The sequence below is a fragment of the Myotis daubentonii genome, chromosome 13 (genome assembly GCF_963259705.1).
Source record: "Myotis daubentonii chromosome 13, mMyoDau2.1, whole genome shotgun sequence".
Classification (NCBI taxonomy): Eukaryota; Metazoa; Chordata; class Mammalia; order Chiroptera; family Vespertilionidae; genus Myotis; species Myotis daubentonii.
In genome coordinates this window covers 44,221,766-44,235,652 of record NC_081852.1, presented here as the reverse complement: position 1 = coordinate 44,235,652, position 13,887 = coordinate 44,221,766, and the positions used below count along the sequence as shown (strand labels likewise).

The following is a 13,887-nucleotide window of genomic DNA, read 5'->3' as shown; positions in this document are numbered from 1 at the left end:
ATAAGGTTGCCAAATTAATAAAAATAATAAAGGCAAGTAAGCTTAGGTGTGATATTTCAAAAGAATTTTTAATTCCCTGAGTTGCAATGTCCCAATTAAAACAAACAAAAAAGGTTCTATTATATTATTGTTAAGTTTTCTTTTATATTTAAAACTTTTGTGTTTTGTTTTGTATTTGTAACTCTAATTATCAGTAAATATTTGTTAGTTTTTATGAGAATAACATATAATTGTCAATGTGAAAAATATTTGAAAATATCAATGATATTCATTCATAATATAAAAATTAGCAATGCTCTTCATTTCAGTAAGGGAAAACTTTCATTCTATAAGTCACTGGTTTGGAGCTCCATATGGTTTCAGATTTGGGAAATCACAACTATGCATAATATGTCTCTAGTATGCTGAATGGTGATTTTTGAAGTTCCTAGGATCTAATTTGATCCAGATCATTTTCAACACAATAAAGGGTATTGAGCACCTACACTGTACTAGGAACAGTGATGGGTGTTTTGGGTACAAAGCTAAAACATATGTCTGTTCTTGATGAATTTATAACCAACTGGGAGACAGCAGAGAAGTAAGCAAGTGATTGTCATTTAATGGGCTGGAAAAGGGTATGAATAAGAGTTCTGGGAGTACAGAGGAGGAAGGTACTACTTTGTGGTGGCAGAAGTTAGAAGGAGGCGACACTTGACTAGTAGATTAACAGGTGGAAAGAAATTTGCCAGATGAGATGGGTTAGAGGAAGAGAGGAAGGGAATACTGAGCAGAAGTTAAAACATGTATAAAGACTCAGGTAAGCATGTGAAAGCATGGTGTATTTGGGCAGGCAAGAGTAGTTTTATGTAGCTTAGAGCCTGGGAAATGGGGGTTAGGGTGAGAGAAAAGGAAAGAAGAGGTGACAGATGAAGCTAGACACATATGCTGAGAAAATATTATGAAATGCCTCAGTATTATACTGAGAAGACTGAAGCTCTCAATCATATTTCTTACACTTATATTATTACAATTAGAAGTTTCCCTACGTTTCAGAAGTAGAAAGAGAAAGAGAAAAGAATGAACTGAATTTGTCAATAATGAAAGCAGAGTTAGCATGGGTGTTGGAAGAACCCAGAGAACAATATTTTTTGGGGGAAAAAATGCCCTGGAAAGTGGGTGTTTAGCATAGTGGGGTATGCAATAAGTGTTTGAGCAATGCACGTCTTTCACTGTGATATGCATGTGATGGTAGCACACTTCAATCCCTGTATAGTTATAGTGTGAAGACAATTATTATTGCATCGACTGCTGATGGTAATATATGAGGGATACAAATGACTGTCCCACGCTTGCACAGATCATAGGAGTATTTGAATTAGAGACACATGAAAGCCACATGCACAGTCATAAGGTATAAGAAGCAGGAGAGTTCAAGTGATGAAAAGTATAGTGTGTGTGCTCCTGTGATTGTGTATCCTGTGGCCAGGGGGTGATAATCATGTTTACAAGTGCCTATGGTATTCATTTAAATATTGAATATTACAGGAATAGAAAATAAGTCGTTAGCAACAAGCTATTTATGACCAAGGGCAATTCATTTTACTCTCCTGTATCTCTTTCTTTTCCTATAAAGTGAGAGGTAAGATTTGATAATCTCTAAAATCTCTTCCAGCTGGGTATTGAATGCTTAGAATAATCTTCTCCTTTAAAGTATGAGGTAAATTTGGTGGTGAGGGTGGTTAGTGTATATATGTGTGTGTTAGCCAGACTCTGTAGAATTTGTTATATGCTATTTAAAAATGTATTGATGTAGCTTTTCCCCCCTGCTTTTTAGATGGTTGAACACTTTAGGAATGCTGGCCAATCAGGGCATTGATGTTGTGATACGGCACTCATTTTTTGACCATGGATACAATCACCTCGTGGACCAGAATTTTAACCCATTACCAGTAAGTGTGAGATAAAGATTCCCAGCTCCTTCTCCATGTCATTCAGTTCTTTGGATCATGCCTTGTTCCACTCTGGGAGAATTTTTCTTCTGTTAACCAGTTAATCTCATGAATTGGACAGAAGCATTCTTGACCCATTTCACAGACTTTTGGCTTTACCCCCCACCACCCAACACCTCTACATGTGCATGTACACACACACACACACACACACACACACACACACACACACACATTTATATATATCGTATTTACTACTATAATTTTAAGAAATCTTGTGCAGTTGAGATTCCACATCTACTTGTGGCCTGTTTGAACTCTGCTTGAGAGTGAATTTTTCCAGATTGTTTTCTTTAATGCTAATAGGAGACATTAGTTAATGTCAGATACAACATGTTGAAAGCAGATGGGAGCATGCTGGCCAAAATCAGATACAGTAGGAGCCCATCCCTTGGAGAGTGGCTGAATGAAGTGCACTTACAGTTAGATGTTGATCCCTATGTGACATTGAGGGGATTTTCCCAGAGCACCAACTTCTCGAGCAAAGCAAAGGAAATGGAAAGAAAGCTAAGGAAGAATCGCAAAAGCAGAGATCTGGGTTTGTCCAGTGACTGACCAGTCCAAGAAATCCCGTTTAGTCCAGAAAAACTGTGCTTACCAGAAATATTACCTGGGCCATCCTTTTCACAGATGTCTTGGTCATGATGCAAGGTCAGACTCCTCTCATTAACCCATAGAATGTCAGAGCTAGGATCCCCCTTCTAGATGATCTAGTTCTACCTCATATAACAGAGGGACTGATAACCTGGGGTGGGGAGGTGGGGAGAGGGCAGGTAGAGCCAGCCCTAGGGCCTGTCCCTGTGCCCTGGTCCAGTGCTCTTTCTACAGAATTTCTGCTCCCCCAGGGTCCACAGTAAACAAACCCAGTGGAACCAGTGAGTGTTCCTGACATTTGCTTCCCTCTGCCTAAGTCCAGGCCTGAGCCAGGAGGCCTCCAAGCCTGGAACAGAGAACAGCTTGGCCTCCAACAGCACCATTTCCATGCCTCAAAACAATCCCTCTAGTCAGAGTTCTGAACATTTATTGCATCACTTATTGCATATCACTCCAATTCAATCACAATACTGGCACAGTTGCTTTTATTCAGAGAGCCACAATGCCTCTCTCAAAGTGTGTGTGTGTGTGTGTGTGTGTGTGTGTGTGTGTGTGGAGGGGGGGGGGGGCGGGCTGGGCAGGGCTGGGTACAGAGGGATGGAGAGGGAAATTTTAGTTTGAACCACAGGGTTTTGTACTTGCTTTGAGCTCATAAACATATAAACAAAATAATAATTAGAAAAGTGCATTAAACCAATATAATGTCATATGAAAATACTGATCATCAGATAGTGAGGAGGAGACTAATAATAGGTAAGTGAATATATAAATAATAGAGTTCTATAACAAGGAGTCAGTGGAGGCTCCTGGAAAGTGTGTAGAAGGAAGGCTTCTCTGAGAAGGTGACGTTGAAGCTAAGAGCCCAGTGAAAAGAAGGAGTCATATGGATTTTGCAGAAGAGCTTTGAGGAAGGGGGAGAGCTAGCATGAAGTCCTCACAGCAGACATGTTTGAGGAAACACAAGAATAGCTGAGTGACGGGGCCTGGCAGAGAAGGGGGGACTGGACATGAAGCCCCGCTGGAGTCAGAGCAGATGGGGATTTTTAAGCTAATAGGAGTTTGAATTTTCCTGTAAGTAGTATGAAAAGTCATAGGATGGTTTTATGGAGGGAAGTAACATTTTAAAAAATCACCTTCATATAATTAATGCATCAAATGTGAGATAATTTCTTTAATATTGTGGACAATATTTAATTTATATACCACTTTCATATACACCAATAATGCTCTGAGCACTCTGTCTTCCCTTCCCTCTGTCCTTCCTTTTTTCTTTCTTTCCTTCTTGCTTTATTCCTTCCTTCCTTCATTCAAATCTTATTCACTCTTCTTGATCATGTGCAATGGGCCATTGTGATGAACCACAAAGAAAAGGCATGCTTATAATCTAATGAGGCATACTGAGAAATGGAAAATAAATAAACATGCAAACAAAATAATTATACTTTGGCATAATTACTCTGCAGAGTCTTATAGTATGACTATTTTTACTTATTTTGCTGAAGAAAAACTAAGATTATTAAGTGACTAATCCAAGGTCAGACAAGTAGTAAGAACTGGAATCTAAGAGTCTACCAGCTCCAAATCCTGTTTTCTTTGCACCATGCTGCACCGTTTCTTGCAGTGCTCTTTGTTGTATCTATGCTATGGTCTGAGGCCAATATTTGCCTCAGAATTGGGTCCAAAGTTGGAAATAGGCATTTTCAGGAATTGAAGAGAAGAAAACCTAGACTAGAAAAAGATGGTATTTGGGTAACTAGACAGGCTTGATTTCTAGAACTGGACAATCCTAAATTCCAAAGCATGGCTCTGTGTAGGTTAAAGATGCAAGTCTTCATGGCTTTTTCCCCAAAATGAGAGTCGCTGCAGGTGGCTTCCTTAGAAAGCATGGCACAGAAGATCTCGGTTGATATGTGGTAGTAGCAGAGCTCACAGAAGCTCATAGGAAGCTAAAACAAATCCCACTGATTTAGCACAAATGAGCTGGGCAGCTGTATTTCTGGAAACACCAAGCTCTAATAAAGAAACCATATGTAAAATGCACTTAAAAAGGTAACAGTCTTTTTGTCTTTCTTTACACTAATAAATTCTGCACCTTATAAGTAGAGAACTTGGCAGCTGGGAGAGTGTGTCCTAAATCCCCTGGAGAAAGTTTACTAGGCTACACCATGGCACCAACATGACAGGTCCTGCCAGCAGCCCCGGAAATGTGTAACAGAGACAGACATGGGAATTGTATAGGAGGCACTTCAGAGAGTTGTGCAGTTGATAACCAAACACTGCCAATAAAAATGTGTGGGTTTTATATTGCAACTAAATCTTCAAGAGAATTTGTAAAAAGCTTAGGAGATTACTGAATTGTTTTGATTGCCTCCCAGAAAAATCAGTATTTTCTATTCCACTTCCTTCAAATCTAGCTCAGTATATTTCAGGAAAAGTTTTTACTAGAAAACTAGTGGCCTGCTGCATGAAATTTCATGCACTGGTGGTGGGGAGGAGTCCCTCAGCCCAGCCTGCACCCTCTCACAGTCCCCCCCTCGCTCCCTACCGCCCTCCTGCAGTGGAGGTGGGAAAGGCTCCCGCCACCACTGCTGTGCTCACCAGCCATGAGTTCGGCTTCAGGCTGAGCAGTGGGTGCTCCCCCTGTGGGAGCACATAGCTCCTGCATTGTCTGCCCCCTGGTGGTCAGTGCACATCATAGCAACCAGTTGTTCCACTGTTTGGTCGATTTGCATATTAGGGTTTTATTATATAGGATAGCATTTTGTTTTTGTTAATGTTCTAGGATACATTTTTAAAAAGTGAGGATCATAGCCTAATGACTCCTCCTATATCTCATATTACCCTTCCACTGACTCAGTCAACTTTGACCCCAGTTTGTAGAATTTCAGCTCAGCTCTGACAAGGTCATTCCAATAGCACCAGTCCAGTCTAAGGTAAGAGGTATTATGTGAGTGGCCCTTTAAAAACACACCAAAAACTTGTCTTCAAAAAAAGATCATTTTCAACTTCTTTGTGTTCTTTATGGTTCCTCCTCCAGAAAAGTACCAGCTCTCCTCCTGTTGTGAGATTTCCCTTCTCCAAGGAAGAGCAGAACATTAAGTTTAGCAGTGCTTCATCACTCAGCTCCCACCCTTTCCCCTGACCCCATGCCATTGGGAAAGAGGGAACGTGTGAGTCTCCACAGCCAGTCAGCCAGTCATGGGCTCCCTTGGGAGTAAATGATGTTTGTGCAGAAGAGATTTGCACATCCAGTGGACATAGTCCAGACCCCACCAGTTGTGGGCATTCTCCTAAGAGAGGGTTTTGGAATTTAGCTTGCTGCTTTTTTTTAAGAGCTTGATTTAAAGAGCTCTCAGGGAAAAGAATAGTGAATTACTAGTCAACATCTTTTTAACTCCCACGCCAGCCTAGCAAATATAATTCAATTAAAAAAACATTGACACTTCAAATGTGTCTAGTTCGGTTCTAGTATGCAGAAAAATAAGATATAGTTCCCTCATCTGCAGAGTTAACAATCTGGTGTGTGTTTGCATTTGAGGGATTACAATTTAGTCTTCTATTTAGAATAAAATAGAAAGCTAGTTCACATTGGGTTGCCTTTTTTATACTGAGTGTAGTGATGGAATATTTATATTTGCTGTCTGTTTTGTTGACTGTTCCTGCTGAATGATAATAAACATTCAATTCACCCCAGTACACACTTATTGAATACTTGTTGTATACGTTGTTCTGGAATATAGTCAGTGGTTGTGGATTGTACTGCAACTCACTCGTCTGTGGTAGGATTAAACCTATGTCTGTGGTTATCATAGCAACAGGATTTGAGCCAAGCCAACACTGTTCAGATGTCATTTGGACATTGGAAAGAAATTGAATCTTAATGATGCCTGCCTAGCTTCGCTAGTTAGGTTTTTATAGGACTAAGATCCTAGGTGCACCATTCTTGTTTCCCTTTGAAATGTTAAATAATGTACAGCCATGATATGGACACAGGATCAGCTTAAATCTGTGCCTTACCTGAGGAAGAACATCCAATTACAAACTCATGTCCTATTGATGCTGGATTGATGCACAATTTATTCTTGTGTGAAGAACACCACTTAATTAGAAGCCTCACGGAGAACAGCAGGATCCTGGTATAATGAAAAGATTCACGATTCTAGCCCTAGTTCTGCTATTAATTAGATGTGTATCTTTGGGTTCCAGTTTTCTTGTCATTTAAATTGTAATAAAAATGTCTCCTCTGTCTACCTCCAAAAGATACTGTTACAATCCTTGAGAAAATGAGACATGATGATAAGATTCTGATTTTTATGTATACATGACATACATGTATACATAGATAATTACTGCTAGAGATTACATCTAAATATTAAAAGTGGTTTCTTTGTGTAGTAAAAATTACAGATAGTTTTTCTTTTTTTCTTTGTGGATTTTCTTATGTAAAATTGCTACAACAAGCATTACTGTTTTTATAATCGGAAAAATAGTTTTTAAAAAATAGACTATTTTGAAAAGATTGTGTTTTCAATAGTTAAGTAAACATTATCCCAACCTAATTCACTTATCATTCACTAGGGACCCAGTGCACAAATTCGTGCACCTGGAAAAGAACTGCGGGCTGTGAGGTTGTGGTGGGCAAGGGGAGGGGTCTCGGCCCATCCTCTGCACCCCTGCCCAGCCCCTCCCACCGTGCCCCCCAGTCCCCTGTCTGCCAGCAGCCCTGCTCCTGCCGCCGCCGCTCCCACGTGCTGATGGCGCCGGCCCTGCTTTCACCCACTGACTGCATGGAGCAATTGGGGCCGGCGCCAGCGGCAGGTGCGAGTGGCGGCTGCTGCCCCAATTGCCCCTCAGGAGCAGGGGGAGCTGAAGAAGCCCTCAGGGGCGATTGGGGCGGCAGCCGCCTCTTGCACTTGCTGACAGTGCCGAGTGATCGGGACCGGCACCAGGTACCAGCTGTGAGTATATGCAGGGCCAGCACTGGTAGCAGGTACAAGTGGTGCCATCGCCGACAGTGGGTGTGAGAAGTGGCTGATGGCCCCAATCACCGCTCAGGAGCAGAGGGAGATGGAGAAGCCCTGAGTGGCAATCAGGGCCAGCAGCCACCGCTCGTACCTGCTGATGGCACCGAGTGATCAGGGCCAGCGCCGGGGCACTGGCAGCGGGTGCAAGCGGCAGCTCTGGTGCCAGCAGTGGGTACAAGCAGGGCCGGCGCCAGCAGCAGGTGCGAGTGCCGGGTGGGACTGTTGCACGTGGGAGCAAAGAATTTTCAGTAACTACCAGAGGCTTTGTCTGGTGCCCCCACTCACCTGCTCCACCATACGGCTGTGGCCAATGCTCACCAAGTTCTGCACGCACCCCCTTGTGGTCAGCGCACATCATAGCAACCGATTGTTTGGTTGTTCAGTTGTTCTGCCATTTGGTCTATTTGCATGTTAGGAGATATATATATATATTGATTCTTCACTTACAAAAACTTATTACACTCATGCTACATGCCAGATAGATACTGTGCTAGACACTGGAGGCACTCACTGTCTTGCCCTCAAGGAGCTTAGGAGTGGATGGAAGACAGATGAGTCATCAGGAATTGGCAGAAGCACTTTGTCAGGGCAGAAGAGGAACAGAGGCCAGCCTGTATCAGGCAGGCATCAGGCATTGCGAAAGTCTTTCTGAAGGAGACAACACCAGAGCTGGATCTTGAAGGGAAGAGCAAGTTAATTTAGGAAGAATAGTTTGGGGCCTGGAGAAGAACTTCCACACAGAGGCAGGAGCATGTGTAGTTACAGGGGCGTTAATTTTTCCAGGAAGTCATGGTGGATGAATTATGAAAAATTACTTAGCAGGCTTTTCCCATTGCTGTCCAGTGGCCACACAGGCTGAGCGAAAAGTAAAGAATTTCCAAGCTGGAGGTGGTGAGGCAGAGGAGGTACAAAACCCAGCCAAACCAGCCTGGGACCTGTTTCTTGGTGTAGCTTCCTTTCTCTTTCTTTTCTTTCCCGTGGGAGTCATCAGGAAGATGAAAGAAGCAGAGTGTACCTGTTTAGGGGTAGCTGTGATGTGAAACCCAATCCTCTCATTAGAGGCCCTGGCAAAAACTTCTCCATGCACAGCCTTCCTTTGTGGAGATCTGCAGCTGCTGAGAGAAGGGCGTCCTCGGCTGCAGGATCAATCACTGTGCTGGCTCCGTGGCAGTGGCTGGAGCGCCTGGGCTGAATGCCCAGCGGGCATGACTTGCTTCTCTCCTCCGCTCTGCCTTCAGACCCTGGCGTCTCAGATCAGAGCCTGCGCCTGCATTGTCTAACTAGGCAGGCAACTCTTTTGCTCCTAATGCTTTAAATAGAAGCCCCTCTGGTTTTTTACTACAGTCCTCATCCTTTGCTTATTTATCAACCTGAATGTTGTGCACAGGATGTCAGCATAGACATTAGCAGTTGTAACAGCTCACCCTGATGGAAGCTGCCTCAGGAAGTTGTAAGAGCTCTGCACCTGAAATCAGCAGATGCGGCTCAAAGTGCAGCCCCACAAGGTTTCAGTTGCTTGTATCTTAATTTCCGCCTCTGTAAAATGGAACTAACTATGCTGGGGAGTGGGCGTGGAGAGTATTTTAATGTAGTGCTTTAGCCTGACCTGAGTTTCAAATCCAGCTCTACTAATTACAAGCTCTGTGCCCATAGACAGATTGCTTTTACCACATAGTAAGGACGCAATAAATGTTAGCTGCTATTATTACTTATGTCACATTATAAAATACAAAATTCTATAGTCACAGGAATAATTATTATTAGTAACTTGAACATGACTATGGTGAGATTATATATATTTGAATATCTGTACAGATATCTGGAAATCAATTCAAGTTATGAAAAGTAGGTATTTTTCATAAAAATTCTATTAGTAGTTCATTAGAAGAACAAAAAAGGAAAGCTGTAATTCCTACACTTGAGAGGAATTGACTGTAAATGGTTAAAGACAAGCTAAAAATTACATTTTATTTTCCTCCAGAGAAAACGCTGCCACCTTTTCTCAGTGAAGGCAATTAAGGCAGAACCGCACTGCAATACTCGCTCTAACACCTTCATTTGGTATTTATAAATGGCCCAATAAGCCCTGGAAACCATGATATGTCACATCAGAATGCTAATGACAGCACATTATGTGAATCACTGAGAGGCAACAATTGAAAATCTCACTCTGCCATCAACCATTTATATTGTTCCCAGATTGCAGTACTGAAGGATTACAGCTACAGCAAATTGTGCAGCAACCTAAATAAATTAAGGAGGAGAAGCAATTACAGCCTCTCTGCATTTGACTTAAGAGCACAGTGTGCCATTCTCGAAGCCACTTAGAGATGATGGAGGAGCAAAGCCATCTCTGGAAATAAGAACTTCGTCTGCTCTAACCCCATCAGCTTGCCTAAAACAATAAAAAATAATCTAAAAATAATCTGAAAGGAAGAGAGGAAGGGTGGGGTAGGGAGTAAGAAAAAGTAGGGGGAAAAATGGAATGCTCTGTGGTAGGTTGGAAAGATCTTTTTTAAGTGCCACTATATGAAAAATTTAAGATTATTTCTTTTTAAAGATTATATTTAGAAATACTAGAGGCACAATGATATCTGGTTATAATTGTTAGGAATTAACAAATAGGCCTGTGATAGAAGTGAACATGAGAGCCAAAGAAAATACATTGTTTTTTCTAAATTGTTTTTGTTGTTGTTTTTTAAAATAAAAGAAGTATTTTAAAATAGAAATAGAAAAAAAGTTATTTTTTTAATTCTTTTTTAAAATATGTTTTTATTGATTTATATATAGAGAGGAAGGGGGGGGGGAGAGAGAGAGAGAAACATTGATAAGAAAGAGAAACATCATTGATTGGCTGCCTCCTGCACACCCTTTACTAGGGATCAAGCCTACAACCCAGGCATGGGCTCTGACTGGGAATTGAACCAGCAACTTATTGTTTCATACATCGACGCTCAACTGCTGAACCACACAGGTCAGACTGTTTTTTCTTATTTCAATGCACTACACTATAAAATTTTTAAAAATCTATTTTTATTAGGTAACTTATTTTCTAATTTTCAACTGTCAGTCTTTGCTTATTTTACCTCTGATTTGGTTTTAAGCATTGGAAGGATTGAATAGAACACACCATTTTAACTCGCTCTCAATTTGAATTGAGAGTGAGCAGACCTGTCTTCTACTCTAAAATTCACTGCCCTTACCTTGGTGTCAAAGTCCTTATAACTTTTATTCATTAAAGCAGTGATTCTCAAACCTGGCTGCCTATTATAGTCACATTGGGGCTATTAACAAATACTTATGCTGACACCCTTCCCGCCCCACCCCACCCCCACCCCAGAGTCTGATTCAGATAGTCTGTAGAGGAGCCAGGTGTTGGTGTTTTTTAAAGTTCCCCGTATTTGATTATACAGCCAGAATTCAGAACCATTCGGTTAGAGATTTTCACTTGCCCCAATTAGATTAGAAATTACCTTTTTTTCCCCTCTACTGTCCTCAACTCTTGCTTCAACGATCAAGATATTAACGAAATATTTAGTACTGTCTATCAAGTTATTTGAAAGCTCATTGATACCAGGGCACCGCCATGCTGAGCTGCCAGTAGGAAGGAGTGCCTTAGGATAGAAGGAAGATCAGGAGTTCTAGATCTGATTCCAGGGTCTCCCACCAACTCACTCATCCTGAAACACTGGGCGCTCTGGGTCCATCTCAAATGTGGGGGTGAACTTGAGGATCTGAGGTCCCCTTCAATTCTGACATTTTCTTATTCATCTTCAAGATTTCCATACCAGTATCTTCAGACAGACTTCTTAGCTGAAGCTTACATTAATAAAACCTATTAAATATAATCAAACTACACGATTTCACTTTAAAATGATTCAGGGAGGAATCCCTCTTTTCTCAAGGCTCTTGTAGCATGTTATAGCAGTAATGTTTCTTTTATCATTAGAGTTGTTCGGGTACATCTATTTCCTCTCTCTCAGTGTAAGCTCCTTTTTAAGCTCCTTAAAAATAGAAGCCATCTCTCCTGTCTTTATATTTCCCATAATGCCCTGTTCATAGTCAATGCTGACTGAATACTAAAAATGCTTAGTGACTGGGATTCTGGGTATTGCAGTGTGTGCTCAGTAATGGAACTGTGGAAGGCAGGCTTTCAGTTCCAGTCTCTGTGCACACTGAGTACAGGCGGGCAGTATGCCAGGTGCTTAGAGATTGGGCTCTAGCGTCAGACAGATCTGGATTCTTGCTGTGTCACATTTGGCAGAGTCCCTCATCTTCTACCATCTGTACAATGGGGATGCTAGCACTCCATACCTTATAGCTTCTTATGAGTGCTTACGACAGTAACCATTATTACCTATTGAACTGGTCCAAAGGACTGTCATCCACAAGGTCACTTTTGATTTATTTTTTCTAATGGGAATCTTACCCAAACCTTATTAGTTGAATTCAGGAGGCCTCCTCCCCAGGAAAACTAGTGGAATGGTGACTTGATCATCTGTATCCAATAGAGTCATAAAAGTTTGAGTTACTTTTTCCCTGAAGTTTTTCATCATACTTGTATGGATGCATGTGGCCTTTGATCCCTCATAGAGAAGGAGACCTCAGCCATACATCTACTCATCTTTCTCCTTAAAACAGCTCAGGTTGGGTCCTAGCCAGTCTGGCTCAGTGTACAGAGCGTTGGCCTGTGAACTGAAGGGTCCCTGGTTCAGTTCCGGTCAAGGGCACATGCCTGAGGGCCTGCTGGAGGCAGCCTAGCAATGATTCTCTCTCATCATTGATGTTTCTGTCTCTCTCCCTCTACCTTCCTCTCTGAAATCAATAAAAACATTAAAAAAAAATACCTCAGCTTGGGTTAGAGGGCAAGGGAAGGATCAGGGATGGTGAAGGAGAGAATAATTCCATGCTTGTAAGGAAGACTTTGCATTTACATTAAATTCACTCTTTAAAAATGTACAGTTCAATTGTTTTTAGTCTATTCATAGAGTTGTGCAACCATCATCACAATTTATTTTAGAATATCATCTGAAGAAAACCCCATACCTATTAGCAGATACTTCCCATTCTCCTTTTCCTCATCCCCTGGCAACCACTAATCTGCTTTACATCTCTATAGATTTCCCTATTCTAAATATTTCCTAATATGGAATCATATAATATGTGGCCTTTTGTGACTGGCTTCTTTCATTTAGCATGTTTTCAAAATTCATCCATATTGTAATGTATTAATAATACTTAATTCCCTTCTATTGCTAAATAATAGTCCATCATGTGGATATACTGTACTTTTTTATTTATTCATAAGTTGACAGATATTACAGCTGTTTCTACTTTTTGGCTATTATGAAAAATGCCACTATTAAACATTTCTGTACAAGTTTTTATGTGGCATATGTTTTTATTTCTCTTGGGTATATACCTTGGAGAGGAATTGCTGGGCCATGTGTTTAACTTTCTGAAGAATTTCCAAACTGTTTTCCATAGTGACTTCACCATTTTATATTTCCCCCAGCAATGTATGAAGGTTCCAATTTCTCATCAACTTGTTATTGTCTGTCTTTTAATTATAGCCATCCTAGTGGGTGTGAAGTGGTATCTCATTATGGTTTTGATTTGAATTTCCCTAATGCCTAATGATGTTGAGCATCTTTTCATGTGCTTATTGGCTATTTGTGAATCTTTGGAGAAATGTCTATTTGAGTTCTTTGCCATGTTTAAAGTGGAGCTAATTGTCTTTTTATTGTTGAGTTGTAAGAATTCTTTATAATACATGTCTCTTATCAGATATGTGATTTACAAATATATTCCCAAATTCTATGTGTTGTCATTTCATTCTCTTGATGATGTCTTTAAGCACAAAAATTTTAAATTTTGTTAAAATCCAATTTATTTTTTCATCACTTGTGCTTTTGGTATCTAATCCAAGACCACAAATATTTACTCCTATGTTTTCTTCTAAGAGTTTCATAGTTAGCTCTTAGATGTAGATCTCTGATCCATTTTGAATTAATATTGTATATGGTGTGAGGTAGGGATCCAGTTTCATTCTTTTGAATGTAGATACAGTTGTTCCAGCATCATCTGTTGAAAAGACTGTTTTTCCCCATTAAATTGTTTTTGTACCCTTGTTGAAAGTCAATTGACCATCATTGTAAGGGTTTATTTCTGGACTCCCAATCCTATTTCATTGATCTATATGTTTATCTTTATGTCAGTATCATACTGATTTGACTACTCTATCTAGCTTTGTTTTAAATTTTGAAGTTGGGAAGTGT

General features: G+C 40.6%; 1 protein-coding gene across 1 annotated transcript in view; it reads left to right on the top strand.

Moving 5' to 3' along the window:
* The window catches only part of HPSE2 (heparanase 2 (inactive)), a 533,452-nt gene that overhangs the window by 417,051 nt on the left and 102,514 nt on the right, over positions 1-13,887 (top strand). Inside the window, exon 9 of the mRNA XM_059661921.1 lies at positions 1,817-1,931. Within this exon, the coding sequence (XP_059517904.1) occupies positions 1,817-1,931 (115 nt within the window). The remainder of the gene's footprint in view (positions 1-1,816; positions 1,932-13,887) is intronic.